At 54.2% G+C, this 15,047-nt stretch overlaps 1 protein-coding gene across 1 annotated transcript in view; it reads left to right on the top strand.

The window, feature by feature from the left end:
• Positions 1 to 7,728, top strand: part of YY1 (YY1 transcription factor) — a 31,545-nt gene extending 23,817 nt beyond the window's left edge. Inside the window, exons 3-5 of the mRNA XM_062181545.1 lie at positions 4,216 to 4,276; positions 5,741 to 5,899; positions 6,567 to 7,728. Coding sequence (XP_062037529.1) covers positions 4,216 to 4,276; positions 5,741 to 5,899; positions 6,567 to 6,749 — 403 coding nt within the window. The 3' untranslated portion in view covers positions 6,750 to 7,728. The remainder of the gene's footprint in view (positions 1 to 4,215; positions 4,277 to 5,740; positions 5,900 to 6,566) is intronic.
• The last annotated feature ends 7,319 nt before the right edge of the window (positions 7,729 to 15,047 follow it).

Here is a 15,047-nt window from a genome sequence, read left to right as displayed (position 1 = left end):
TGGTTGAACCCACTTTGTTTTGTCTAAGGATCGCTGTCTGCACAAGGAGGGAGCTGACTCGTGCTTGCAGACGGTAGCTGTGTCTGGCGAGGCCTTCGCCCCCACAAGCATGGGACAGTCACGCCGGCCTAAAAGTTAGCCAAGCCTGTTTGGCAGGGAAGGGCTTTAGTTCTGTGTTACAGAATCACTGCTCCAGTTATTTCATCTCTGCTTCGGGGACGTCTGCAGGTCTGAGTCAGTTGGGACTTCTGGTTGGTTTGATGTTCTGCTGAAGTCGGGCCAGGAAGCTGCTACAGGTTCGAGCTGTGGGGATCCCATCTTCACAGCGTTGTCCCTTCTGCACGTGCCTTTATGAGGTGTCACAAAGAGCAGTTGGTCCTAGCGAGTGGAGGCTTCCATTTTTATTGGAGCAGGAAGGCAGTGTCTGGTCAGGGGCCTGGCTCCTCCGTGCACTGTAATACAGTGAAGAAAGCCTTCTGCTGTGCCCATTCTCCATCTCAGCCCTCTGGCTAGAGGGGTGGTCTGGGACGTCGGAACCTCTAACAGCTGGCAAAATATTTTTGTTAAGACTGAACTTGTTCTTAATTAGGCCCATGTAACACACAGCTCGTGGCGGTGATAGCTGCCATGTCCCAGGGCTCCTCCAATCCCGACAGCTCTAAGGTAGAGGCTTTTCACACCCTTCTACAGTCAGAAACCGAGGCGGAGAAGTTGGGTCTACGGCTGATAGAAGTCAGCCCCGGGTCACATGCCTCGTATTGTTGAGAGTGGCTGTGCTGGGGTCCTCACTGTCTCTGCCTTCAGAACACAGGTGATAGTTCGGGAAGGTTGAGTGTACTGAGTGGTAGCATCTGATTTTGGTCTGCACAGAAGTTCAGTGTGAGTATACTGTTTTAGAAAAATACCCTTTCTGTGTGCAGCCAAGCAGAAAGTAAGCAGTACCGACACAGGTGCCAGATCTGTTGCCCTGTAGTGAGGACGACTTGCAGGGGCTTACATTCACCTGGCCGCCATAGCTTCTTCGCTATTCCTCAAGTCCAAAGGTGTCTGTCCGAATGCGTTTTAAACTCTCTGAAATTAATTATATTTAAAATACTAGCACACATTTTGAAAATGACTTTAGGAAAAATTATCACTTACAATAATGAAAAATAATCAAGAGTTTGCTTCGAGCGTACTTACAATTTTCCATGATAAAATGCCTTAACGAGTTCTGAGAGGTGAGTGTTGTGGTGCACCAGGCTAGGCTGCCACTTGGGATGCCCGAGTCCTAAGTCAGGGCGCTAGGTGGGGCCCTGGCTCCTCTGCTTCTGATACAGCTTTCTGCTGATGTGCCTGGGAAGATGGCAGATGATGACCCAAATACTTGGGTCCTTGCCACCCATGTGGAAGACACGGAGAGAGTTCCAGGCTCCTGGCCTAGCCCTGGCTGTTGAAAGAGTTTGGAAGATGCCTCCCTTTCTGTCGTTCTGCCTTTCAAATGAATAAATCTTTAAAAATATACAAGTTCTGAGGCAGGTGCTGCACATTAGGCTACTGCTTGGGATGCCTGCATCCTATAGCAGAGGCTGTTTGAGTCCCAGCTCCTCTGCTTCCCACCCAGTTTCCTGACGGAGTCTCCTGGGAGGCAGCAGGTGATGGCTCAAGGGCTTGGGCCCCTGCACGGAGACCTGATGGAGTTCCTGGCTCCTGCAGGCATTTGGGAGTGAACCAGCAGTGGAAGACAGAGCGAGCTCTCCAGCTCTCCTTCCCTTTCCTCTCATGCCCTGACTTTCAAGTAGAAATAAGCAAGCAAACATCTTGAAACTAAGTTCTAGGAATAATTCTGAGAAAAGATATGCAGGGGCCTCTTTAAAATCAGGTTTATCAAGTAATTTGCACCATAGAATTCACCCTTTTTGAGGTGTGCACTATTATGAATTGAGGCAAACACAGTCACATGTAGCCATCTCCACAGTCAACAGAGAATGTTTCCATAGAACCATCAGAGGATGTTGTCTTTTATTTATTTGAAAGGCAGATTGACACAGGAGAGATGTTCTGTGTGCTGGTTCACTCCCCATATGCCCACAACATCTAGGGCTGGGCCAGGCTGAAGTTCAAGAGCCCTGAACTCCCATGTGGGTGGCAGGAGCTCAAGTACTTGCCATCATCTGCCACCGCCCCAGGTGTGCACTAGCAGGAAGCTGGATTGTAAGCAGAGACAGGACGTAATCTGAGGTACTCGGATGTGGGACATGGCTGCTTAACCTGCTGCACCACACTGCCTGCCCCTGAGATGAGAATCCACATTCTTAATTGGGAAAACTAGAAACTTGGTTCTTATTTAGGTAGAATGAAAAGTGTTTGAATCTGTTTTTCCCTCCAGGTGGCGCAGTGGCACTGAATTTGCGCCCTGCCTAGTTTTGTGGACTCGGGCCAAGACTCCAGGATCTGTTGCTATTTAAGATAACAAAGGCCAGTCCAGAGCCTTGTACACACAGGCCCTTAAGAAATTTTGCCAACTGATATGGTGATCAACTTGGAGGAGAGAAGGAGTGTCCACAGGGTTGGGGTTGGGGGGTACCCGACTGAAAATGTCTTGTAGAATTTATAGCAGAAAAGAGCTTAGTCAAGCTCCCTGGAGCGGTGGTGGCTGCCACATACATTGCTGCTCAGGCTCCCCCAGGCGTGGATGGTTGGGCCAGGTGACCTCATGAACGCAGATTCTGTAAAGTACTGACAACCAGGAAGTCTTTCACAGATGAGCTGTGAAGAAGGATCTTGTTAGGGTTTAGTCAACTCAAAGGTGGCAGAAATGTTCTTTTGTAGCCAGCGCCACGGCTCAATAGGCTAATCCTCCGCCTGCGGCACCGGCACCCCAGGTTCTAGTCCCAGTCGGGGCGCCGGATTCTGTCCCGGTTGCCCCTCTTCCAGTCCAGCTCTCGGCTGTGGCCCGGGAGTGCAGTGGAGGATGGCCCAGGTGCTTGGATCCTGTACCCCATGGGAGACCAGGAGAAGCACCTGGCTCCTGGCTTCGGATCAGCACGGTGCGCCAGCCGCAGTGGCCATTGGAGGGTGAACCAACGGTAAAGGAAGACCTTTCTTTCTGTCTTTCTCTCTCACTGTCCATTCTGCCTGTCAAAAAAAAAAAAAAAAAAAGAAGAAGAAAAGTTCTTCTGTAACAGAAGGGTAGATTGGCTCTGGCCGTTAGGGAACCATCGACTCAGTTTATTAAACATGAGCCCTGTAGAGAGATGTGAGATGGCAGAATTAGGGACGGGAAGAACAATCCTACAAACTGAAAGCTTTTCTAGTTGCTCTGCAGACTCAGTTTCTCACCCCTCCACCACACACAGATCTGTAGGGAATGTGTGCAAAAAAAGCTTTGTCCAAAGACCAGCCGTTGATTCGGTGGAAAGAGCAGGTACGTAAGCTAGCAGCTCAGCGCGCTGTCGCACACGGCCTCACCAGGTCTCTTGTCACACGGGGGAGCTTCCCAAGCCCCCATCCTGAGGCAGGCCAGAGACCTCTGTTGTATAGTATAAATGCTCATAGCATTGGGAAACCTGCACTGTCCCTCACATCTCCACTGAGAGAAGCTACACAGTCGGCAGGAGTATATGTGTGCGTGCCTGTGTTGTGTGTGTGTGAGTCCCACCTGTCCCTGTGGGCGCCTCCCTGAAGTGCCCAGGTGTTTCCTTCGAGAGAGGTTATGTGCATGGATAAAGCAGCTCGTGGCTTATGCTGGTGCCTGAGCCACCAGGGGGCGGCAGGTGGAGAGTAGCCTGTGCATCCCAGACACGCCCTTTTTGTCAGGCACGTGATGGTCCCATGCCCTGCCTCTCACCAGGAGGTTGGTCTGTGGTTGTCTCGGCTGTGGGTCTTCTGTAACTTGGAAGGGTTCAGCGTGACGAGCAGGTGTTTGAAGCACATAGACCCAGTGCGTTTCGAGCCGCAGCAGCCCACCCGGGCCGCGGTTGGCCTTTCTCAGCATCAGCATCCGCATCCTTGCCTGTAAAATGGGAAGCGCTCTTCCCAGGGTCGGCACTCAGGAGTGCGAGTTCTCATCCCGTCTCCTTCCTGGGAGCACGCCGTCGGCTCGGTTTGGGTACCTGGCAGGAAAACGTGCAGGGACTATATGTGATTGATGCTAGTTGAGTGTACCCACTCCTACAAACCTGTCTCTCTCTCTCTCTCTCTTTTTTTTTTTTGTTTGTTTTTTGTTTTGATAAGAATGAAGCCAAGAAAAATTAAAGAAGATGATGCTCCAAGAACAATAGCTTGCCCTCATAAAGTAAGTAATGCTAGGGGGAGGTGCCCATCCACCGGTAATGAGGTGACAGAGAGCGGCTAAGCCACTGACACTTTTTATTTACGCTGTCATAGATTAAGTGAGGAACTAGAGTGTCTGGTTTTTAAATTCAAAAGACTGCTTTGTCGTTTGGGGAAGTCTGTGTTTCCGTACTAGAACGGTGCTGTGTCGGGAGCGATGTCCACATTTTCACTGCTGCTGACCGCACTGGTCAGGGCCTGCCTTCTTCTGGCTCTGTAGCAAGTCAGTCCTAATCTGAAGACCGTGGTCGCATCTAACCCAGGGACCATTATGGGAACGCAGGCGCGTGATTGAAGTTTGCAAATGATTTCGGATGTTGCTAAATAAGTAAAGACTTGGTCATTTCCTTCACGGTTTTCTTATTACCCTGTTAATTGTGTGTTGCTTCTAGAAGGGCACCTAATTGTTTTCAAATGTAGTCTTTGAAATGAAGGAATAACCTGAGGAGGTGCTGGGTGGGGATCTGCTTTTTCTCAGCTTCAGAGAGACAAAGGGAGGGGAATTATGAATGGAGTGAAGATGTTTTTCAAATCAACAATTGGAGAAAGACAAGCATTTGAAAACAGTTGGGCCTTAACTGCCTGCCATTTCTCTGGCTTCTCTGTGTACTTCTTTTCCAATTGCATTGTTTAAAATTCCATTTTCAAAATGGAAACTCGGCTTAGAAGTCAAGGTGCCGGTGCTGTGGCTTTCCCTCCCTGCTGCCTGGGAAGCTGTCGGGTGGTGGCCTGTGCTCTCCCTCTGTCGTGCTGTCTCACCGTTTCTGCCATCCGCTCCACTGCTGGGCAGCAACTGCGGAGAAACCGTCTGCGCCCTGCTTCCCCGAGCACCGCCACCCGCCCGCCGCCTTGCCCGCTCTGGCGTCCATTTGCCTGCCTCTTCCTTTGCCTCGTGTCTCACAAAATCAATTTCTTCTGTAGTTGCCATTCCTTGGAGACCCTCTTGCTTCTTTCTCTGTCAAGAGGGGAAAGAGGCAGAGAGAAGAGGGAACAGTAGGCGATGGAAAGTGACAGCCCATTGTTGCGGCACAGACTATGGGGCCCACCAGAGGTAGCGGTGGACTGCCGTCACTTTAACTTCATTTATCTCGGTGCTTCTGTTACTTCATCTTGGGGCGGAGCTGGGTGAGGCGGCCGAGGTGGAGCTGGAAGCCAGGATGCTGGGTTCTACTCCCAGCCCTGCTGCCTCTCGTAGTGTGACCTTGGGCAAGTCTACTTCGTGACATCTCTGAGCCTCAGTTTCCTCCTCTGTAAAACAAGGGTTTGCGTTAAACGATAAGGCCTTTCCCAGCTGTCTGTTGTCCTGTGGGAACGCCCCGGAGTGCAGGCGGGGTGGCTTTGCCAAGTCTGGTCAGGAAGGCTGTTGCGGCTGCGTCGTCCTGGCAATGTGCAGTGTGACCCTCTCAGCTGCTCTCTCTGTTTTAAGGGCTGCACAAAGATGTTCAGGGATAACTCTGCCATGAGAAAGCATCTGCACACCCACGGCCCCCGAGTCCACGTCTGTGCAGAGTGTGGCAAAGCTTTCGTGGAGAGCTCCAAACTAAAACGACACCAACTGGTTCATACTGGAGAGAAGCCCTTTCAGGTAGAGCCGGCTCCTTCTGCCTCTGACACTGCCCTGTGGGTCTAGGCCCTGTGGTGAGCATGCAGGGGCCACACCCACAGGATCGGGGTCTCACTGTTGCTCCTAGTGAGGAAGGAGAGTGGTCTCTGGTGAGTCCCTCGGGAGGGTCGCCTGGGCGCTGCCTTGCAGACGGGACTGGCCTGGGCTGGAGCGCAGCAGAGTAAAAAGCAGAATTGGCTTTTAGGAGTTGCTGGTGGCTCCAACGACTGACGGGGAACTTCTAAGATGCCGCTGTTTGTGGTGGGTCTAGGTCACCGCTGAGAGTGGCTGGCCAGCGGCGCAGCGAGTAAATCTGGCATGGGCCGTTTGGTAACTGATACCCCGAACTTCCTTAACCGTCTGTCTGTCAGTTCGTAGAAGCACTGGGGCTCCAGATTCCAGCCATTTTGCCTAGTGTTTCTCTTACGTTGGGTTTATAACATGGGGGGGGGGGGGCGGTTGGGGGCTGTCCAGCATGCAGGCCTAGAGATCCCTGCCCACTAATTAGAAGTATCTAGAAAGTTCACCCAGGGCAGAGAGGGAAGGCATTGGCTAAAACAAAGAGCTGTTCTTCCCAAAGCAGAGAGCCACTGACCCCTGGAGGTCTGGTCAGTTGTCTCGTGGTTGACCTCTGGTCTCTCCTCGACAGTGCACATTCGAAGGCTGCGGGAAACGCTTTTCACTGGACTTCAATTTGCGTACACACGTGCGCATCCACACCGGAGACAGGCCCTATGTGTGCCCTTTCGACGGTTGTAATAAGAAGTTTGCTCAGTCAACTAACCTGAAATCTCACATCCTAACACATGCCAAGGCCAAAAACAACCAGTGAGAAGAGAGGAGCCCCCTGGGCCTCAGGAAGCTTCTTCCAGGAGTATGGTTGGGAATAAACACGCCTCTCCTTTGTATATTGTTTCTAGGAAGAATTTTAAAAATGAATCCTACACACCTAAGGGACATGTTTTGATAAAGTAGTAAAAAATTCAGAAAAACTTTAAAAAGATGACATTGCTAAGATGCTCTATCTTGCTCTGTAATCTCGTTTCAAAAACACGGTGTTTTTGTAAAGTGTGGTCCCAACAGGAGGACAACTCATGAACTTCGCATCAAAAGACAATTCTTTATACAACAGTGCTAAAAACGGGACTTCTTTTCACATTCTTATAAATATGAAGCTCACCTGTTGCTTACAATTTTTTTAATTTTGTATTTTCCAAGTGTGCATATTGTACACTTTTTGGGGATATGCTTAGTAATGCTATGTGTGATTTTTCTGGAGGTTGATAACTTTGCTTGCAGTAGATTTTCTTTAAAAGAATGGGCAGTTACATGCATACTTCAAAAGTATTTTCCTGTAAAAAAAAAAAGTTATATAGGTTTTGTTTGCTATCTTAATTTTGGTTGTATTCTTTGATGTTAACACATTTTGTATAATTGTATCGTATAGCTGTATTGAATCATGTAGTATCAAATATTAGATGTGATTTAATAGTGTTAATCAATTTAAACCCATTTTAGTCACTTTTTTTTTTCCCAAAAAATACTGCCAGATGCTGATGTTCAGTGTAATTTCTTTGCCTGTTCAGTTACAGAAAGTGGTGCTCAGTTGTAGAATGTATTGTACCTTTTAACACCTGATGTGTACATCCATGTAACAGAAAGGGCAACAATAAAATAGCAATCCTAAAGAAAGAACATGGCAGAAAAAGATCTGTAAGCACAGTCTTATTTTCTTTTGTTGTCCAGGATACTTAAAACTCTTGAGCCTCCCAGAAATTGGAAGCTAAATAAAGCAACTCAAGTTTCCTTTATTTTGCACTCACTTACAGTGACTTGTGATGAAAGCGATGCATGGGTATTTTGATATTTCCTACATGTCCTGAATTCTGAGAGAGTAGGTAACAGGCATCCTGAGTTAAGGAACTACCTCAGAGTACCGCAGACCGGGCCGTGGGTGATAGGCTTGGGTTCCGGCTCCCCCGGCAGGTGTGTGCCTGCAGCGTTTGTGCTGTGGCCAGAGCACCTGGTCCAGGTGAGGTGCTCGCCGGCAGTGGGGCCGCCGAGGGGAGGCCTGGCCCTTCCGCCGCGCAGGCTGCCTCAGGCTTCCAGTTGTCATTGTCTGGTTTGAGCGCCTTTGTTCTGTAGACAGTCCTGAGTCCGTGCTGGTCGGTGTGGCCGTTGAGAGCGCCAGTGGCTGAACTCCACGCTGCTCTGCGGGCCCTGAGTGTGGATGGGCGAGGTGGTCAGGTGACTAGAGAAGCGTGCTCGATGCATCCTGTACCTCTCACCTCGTGACCTCTTCAGTGTGTGACTCGAGTTTCTGGAGTCAGGTACCAGACTCACTAGGATGTTTGATAAGCTGCCACGATACAGCAAAACCCCCTTCATTCAGAATACGGACACACCGTGTGTCGTTCTGTGCTGTGTGCTGGGCTCCGCGAGGTCGGCGACAGACCAGCGAATATCAGAGATCCATTTAACCACATGGCCAGGACACTGTCAGGTCAGACCTGTGGCCCAGTCTCCTAGCTTCTCCATCGGCCCTGTTGAGGGGCTCATGGCCTGCTCACAGTGGCCCTGTGGCTCTGGAATTTTGAAGTGCCTTCTGACTCATAAGTGAAAATTTTAACTTGGACATTTTTTTATTCACCCAGAATTTGCTATCCACTGAGTAGTTTGATGGAACTGAGTTATATCAGAAGATCCCGGCTGTTGTCAGCATGAGCTGGGCTTTGCTGTATCTGGCAGTCAGGAAAGAGGTAAGCCCGTGGCAGAGGTCGCCTTTGAAGCTGAGTGCCCCCGTGCCAATGTGTGACTCTTGGACTGTCTCTGGGCAGAGGCCTCCCTCCCCACTGGCAGGCTGAGCGGTCTCAGGGTGGCGCTGCTAAAAGCCACTCCCAGCAGTGGATGCGTTGGGAGTCCAGCCACCTCACCCTCACCCAGCGTTGTGCCACACTGGAGCCTCGCCCTGGCACTGCCCTCAGGACCCCTGCCCACAGGCCCTCCGCCGTGGGCCCCGGGAGCCATGCCGTGACCTGCAGGAGCTGACTGAGCTCAGCTCCTGTGTGGAACGAGGTCCCTCTTCCTCTGTGCCTTGATCCCTGGGGGATGCCCTCGGTCATCTCTTCTGTCCCCGTCCGTCTCTGAGTGACAGTCAGCAGTCCCTTCGCCTTTCTCTGTGCACCTGTGTTCCCTCAGTCTGCAGAGCTACCTGCTATAAGGAGTTGAGCTTGGGGTTCAAAGGAGACTTAGAGAACGTGTTCCCTGTGATGCAGCACTCCGGACTCATAGCAATAGTGCAGGAAACTGATGGATGAGCCACCGTGTGAGGGGTAGAGGTAGTTCTCATTGGGTTGCACTCAAGCCCATTTTGCTTGTGGTTAGAACTCATAATTTTGCTAAAGATATAATTTACTAAAATTTGAAACGGTGTTCTAACAGTGAGTCCGTTGTCTTGATGATTAATCTGATTTATAAGTACTACTGATAGACATATTTTCTTACATTGGAGCAGAAATAAATGCATGTTTTTAGCATATGTAATATATAAAGACCCCAGAGTTTACACTTAAGATGTTGTTTTCTATTTTTAAAGTTATTATTTTCCCCCGTTTTGGTGGTGGGTTGGGGGAGGGAGCATAGTATTTGTATAAAGAACTGTCACCCAGGTGACATTTATTTTCCCAGGTGACGAGTTTCATGCGGTGTTTGTGTGCTTTACCTAGATCCAAGGCCCGAGGATTGGAGGGAAATCAAGATGTTTTTCCTGTTTGGTTTTCATGCGCTAGTTCTTTAGTCACTTGCTTCGCTCTGTTTGAAGGCCGTTGAAGGGAGTAGTGTGCGCAGTGCCTGCCTGAGTTCGCGAGCAGAGCTGTAGCCCCCGCCGCAGAAGCAGAGGTTTGCCGTGGTGGCGAGGGCTGGTGAGAGCCGGGCCCTGCCACCAGCATCGCCACTCTGCTGCTTAGCAAAGCCCGTCTCAGATCGGGCTCAAACTGGAGTTTAAGTCGAGGGTGCAGGAAGACCTGGCCTCCAAAGTCAGCTTTTGAATGGGAAACCCGATAATTCCACCTCTGGCAGCTCCCCCCACCCAGGCAGAAAGAACGGATCACTTCCGGTGCCTCTGACTCTGTGACCTAGGCTCGGCATGGCTTGGGGGTTCCGTGGTGTCGATCTTGAGCTCCCTAAGCTCCTAGGCCTTTTTTTTTCCCCTGACATCTGACCCCTAGGGGCAAGCCCAGCAGCAGGTCACAACTGTGGCAAGAGCTGAAGTCGCTGCAGGCCTCTGTGTGATGCCACGGCCGTGCCAGGAGCCTTTTCCTGCCAGCCTGCCGAGGCCGGCTTCTTGCTGTCAGTGGATTGCTTTGGGCCCAGCCTTCAGGGGCACCTGTCTGGCTCTGTGGCTCTTCGTTCCGGCTGCCGTTGGCATCGCTGCGATTGTGCCTTCTCAGAGCCCGTTCCCCTCAGGGGTTGGGAGAGGAAGTCCGAGCCCCGAGCTGTCCCTGGGTGGAGGTCGTGTAGGCCTCTGGAGGCACCGTGGGCTGCCGCGAGGTCTCACCCTCCTTGCTGACCCTGACTTGTTCCCACTCGGGTGGCATTCCCGTGTGCTGGTGGGGAGAGGGTCTTCACTGCGGGGCTGTATGAGACCCAAAGCAGGGGACACACAGACCCCGGCCCCCTTACCCTGGAGGGGAATGTTGAGATAGAACTTCGGCATCAGTTAGATCTGCAGGCAAATCAAAGCTACAGACTGGGTACAGGAAGGTGTGAGCTGGGCACCCCGGGCCCCATTGCCAGCCGGCATTCTGGGGGTCTACAGCAGGTGGAAGCAGGAACTTCCTGTTGATCTCCAGCAGAGTGAGTGAGATTGGTCAGTTGCTTCTCAGTAGACACCCTAGGCCGTGAGGAACAGCCGTGGGGTGGCTGTGCCGTGTGCTGTTGGCTGCTCCCCAGGAGTGCGTGCGTGGTCGCCGCCTATGCTGTGGCGGGGAAAAGGGCATCGGGCACCACGTGGCCTGAGCTTACCCACAACATCCATACCTGCTGAGGCTTTCCCTCTGCTTGGCAGGGAGAATGTTCTTACTGGTCCTCGGTCACCTCATAGGCCCTGCCTCAAGGACTGCGTTGTGTCTCATGTACATCTTTTTCTTAAAGTGTTCTCTGCCATTTCTGGAATTGTCCTTGGTTTTTTCCTTAGCTCATAGGTCATAGACGCAGAAATATTATAGTATTTAAGGCATCCGCATCAAGCATCGATGGCTTTGCATCCAGAAACACGTTGATTGCTCAGTTGGAAGCACCAAGCATGTGTAACACGGCTCTATAAAATATAATAAACGCATAATGTGAAGCTTTGTCCTGCCTGTGGCTCTCGTCTGTTCCCCCTCTAAGCCGCTGCTTTTGCCCAGTCCTGGTACACAGGAAACGTGGCACTGCCGCCTGCCTGGGGTACCTGAGCTGTTCCCCTCACACACGATTCCGCACCCAGCAAGCATGCGTCTCCCATAACCTCTCTACCGTCCCAAAGGCACAGCCACCTGCAGCACCCCGTTCCTGACGGGGTGGACTCCCATAGGGTCCTGGGACTCCCGGAACTGCTTGGGACTTGACCAGCGATAGAGACTGGGGATCCCTTGTCCTTGGGGCCGGGGCCCTGCCGGCCGATGGCTGCAGCCAGACGTGCGTCCTGTGCCGAGCACGTGGCGCCCCCTCCCTCCGAGAACCGCCGAGTGCGCTGTCCCCCGCAGCGGCAGCTGCGGTGAACACGGTCTGGGGACAGCTCTCTGTAGCCACCCCGCATCTGCCTCAAGTCCAGCAGTGCCCAGCCCCGTGGACGTGGCTGTCCATTCGCTCCTCCAGGCCGCCTCTGAGGAACTGGGAGCATTGTTGCCATGGAGAGGGGGAGGGAACTGCCCGCATCGGGAAACAGATCCCAAACCCAGACCTGCTTGGCCTCCCCGGACCCTCTGGGTACCGCTTCCCTGCCCTCCCTCTTTAAATAAATGAATTTTACGGAGAAAGACCTTCCCCTGCTGGTTCCCTCCCCGAATGTCCACAACAGGCATGCGGGAATCCTGGAATTCCAACAGCGACTCACGCACATGGCTGCAGCAGGAAGCTGGAACTCTGGCCTGGGGCGCCTCGGGCCTGGTTAGGGGAGCAGTGCCGTTAGCCTCGTCTCCCTGAGCACGCGGGCCTAGAACTGCCGTCTCCCGGCCTTGGACGCTGGCACGCACGGCTCCCCCACTGCCAGCCCCAGCAGCTTCCCGTGAGCCTTGCTGACATGACTGCACTGTGAGGGTCTTGGTACCCCATCCAAACCAGTGCTGCCCCGTTTCCTACTGGGCAACCTTCCACCCACCTCTGAGCCCAGCCTCTGTGGAGTGACTGCTGTGTGGGCCCAGCCCCCAGCCTGGGTCCCGAGAGACCTCAGTGGAATTTGGGGCTCCTGGCTTTGGGGGAGATCGCGTGTGTCTACAGAAACGAATCTTTGGGGCTGGTGATATGGCGCGGTGGGTTAAGCTGCCGTCCACAGCACTGGCACCCCACATCAAAGTGCCAGTTGGAATCCCAACTGCTCCCTTTCTGATCCGGCTCCCTGCTCATGCACACAGGGAAAGCAGCTGAAGATGGCCCAAGGAGGTGGGCCTCTGCCACTCACATGGGAGACCCGGATGAAGCTGCTGGCTTCTGCCTGGCACAGCCCCTGCTGTTGTGGCTATCTGGGGAGTGAAAAGACCGCTGTCTCGCTCTGTGTAACTCTGTCTTTCAGAGTAAATAAGTCTTTCAAAACAATCAGGTCAGAGCAGGCTTGGGGCACTGTGTGTGGGTGGTGGGGGAAGGGCTGCCTTCTCAGCACCTGCCACGTGCTAAGGCAGATTTCTGGATGTCCCCAGAGCTTGTAGCCAGACCCCTTCCCAGCCCCCGGCCAGGCTGCCAGTCCTCTCGCCCCTCACTCTGCAGGCGCTGCTTCTGCCTCGCCCCGATGAATCCCTTGCCATCGCCATGTCCATGCCTCTGCCCGAGCCCTGCCCTCCCACCCCGGGGCCTCCTTGCAAGGCTGTTCTGGCTGGCAGGTGAGCAGTTACAGCTTTAACGACCTGCGGAGCCCAGCAGGACCCAGACCTTCAAAACGGGCGGAAGCCTGGCGTGCGCCTCCACTGTCGGCCACGGGAGGGCGCTGCGCACCGCTGAGCAGGCGGCTGACCTGAGAGAGGAGCGCAAGGAGCAGGCACAGTGCGGAAACCAACGGTGGCGCACGTGGGCCCTGACAGCCCTAGGCATCGAGTGGACATGGAAGGCAGCCAGCTCGGAGAGGCCTGGGCACTGGGCCGGACGGGGATAGGAGCCAGTGGACGTAGGCAAGTAGGGGGCCTGGCTCCTTTCCTGCAGGGTGCGGCCACCGCCCAGGGGGCCCACAGATGCAGGGGTTGGAGGTGGGGGGCAGAGCGGGTGTGCAATTCCCACAGGGAGAGGACACACTCGGGAGGGCCCCGGAGCTTGGCCTGAGGGAGAGCCTGGAGCCTTAAGATGACGTCAGAGCCCAGTGCAGGGAGGAGTGTGGGGGAGAAGTGTGTCCAGGGGTGGCGGCCCTGGGTGGGAAGGGGAGCCTTGTGAGTGCCGTCTTGGGAGAGGGGCACGGGGCCCTCCAAGCTGGGGGCTCCTACCACAGGGTCAGCGTGGGGTTTGGCCAGTCCTGACCCCACAGACGCCTTCCCAGGGCCCTCTAGCCCCCTCACCAACCCTGTCACCTCATCCAGAGGCTGCACACAGGCAACATTCTTGCCCCCCTGGCCCTCTGTACTGGCCTGGGGAAGCCCAGCTGGCCCTGCAGGAGCAGCCTCTGTCCCTGGTCATTCATTCATTCATTCATTTGCTCAGCAACACCTTTCACCACCACCCCCACCCCCACACACATGGAGTTAGGTAGACGTGAGACCTGTGTGCTCACCTGGCAACCTCAAGCCTGAACTTGGTCATTCCCCCAAACTCCAGAGCATCCTGACCGCCCTCAGGGGTCAGCTGGCCGGCTCGGAGCGTGATCAGGGACTTTGTGCTATGTCAGAGGGTCCCTGCTGGGGGGCCAGGCTTACAGGGCCTGGGGGAGGACGTGGGGCGGTCAGGCTGGACGGGACATCAAGGGCATAGACTGCAGCCCCCGCCCCAGGAAGTAACTACGGGACCCTGTTTTGTGTTTGCTTCTTCCTAGACAGGTGGGGGTGGGTCACGAGGTCAGAGGTCAGGGAGCACGCAGCCTAGGTCCTGGCCGTGTCCCTGTCCCTGTCCCCAGGCCTCCCAAGGTCCCCCCTGGTGCTTGAACTCCCGCCCCAGGGGTGTCTGTCACTTGCAGGCAGAGCGAGTCTTGGGGTGCAGCCTGGGCTGATCCTGGAGTAGGGGCAGAGTGAGGGCCGTCGGCTGGAGGGCCCTGGGCCACAGCCCCAGAATTGATGCCTGCGTGGCCTTGGACGTGGTCTCCCGCCTTGAGTCTGCTGCAGGCTGGGAGTGCCAGTGCCGGAAGTGGCCACTGTGCACAGGGCTGGACTGATGCCCCACAGTCACAGAACCCGCCCAGCGCAGGTGGGGTCAGGAAGGCCCCAGGCCCGAGCGTGGAAAAGAGCTATAGGTGGTTTTTCCACGCGAAGTGACCCGCTCAAAGCCCAGGTGACGAGCACAGCACGCGGGGACTTGCTCCGCTCTCCCGTGCACCTGGAGCCCAGAGCGAGCAAAAGGGCCCTGGGGCTGCAGACGCCTCCAGGAAAAAAACAGCTCCTCAGGTCTAGACGCAGAACGTCCTCCAACAACTGGGGGCGGGGCTGGAGCTGCTGTTCTGGCTGAACTCCACTGCTGACCCCAGGCTCTGCGCCTCCATCCCGCTGCAGACAGGCCCAGGCCCAGCCGTCCAGGCCCAGCTGCGTCCCTGAAGGGGCTGGCTCTGCAGTGCGCTTTCAAATCCCACCTTGGCTGGCCGCTCCAGGGGCTCCCTCATGTGCCATTGACCCCTGCAGCGGCCTCCATTCGTGGTCCAAGAGGACCCTCCCTGGCCTCGGCAGCCCACCTACCTTCTAACTCCCGGGGGGTGTTCAGGGCGTGAGTCAGGTCCCACCCATTGCTGCCCTCGCTGCTGGGGCCACAC

Source organism: Lepus europaeus, chromosome 22 (assembly GCF_033115175.1).
Source record: "Lepus europaeus isolate LE1 chromosome 22, mLepTim1.pri, whole genome shotgun sequence".
In the NCBI taxonomy this organism is placed as follows: Eukaryota; Metazoa; Chordata; class Mammalia; order Lagomorpha; family Leporidae; genus Lepus; species Lepus europaeus.
The sequence above is the reverse complement of the archived record's forward strand: the minus strand, read 5'-3'. Positions and strand labels throughout refer to the sequence as shown.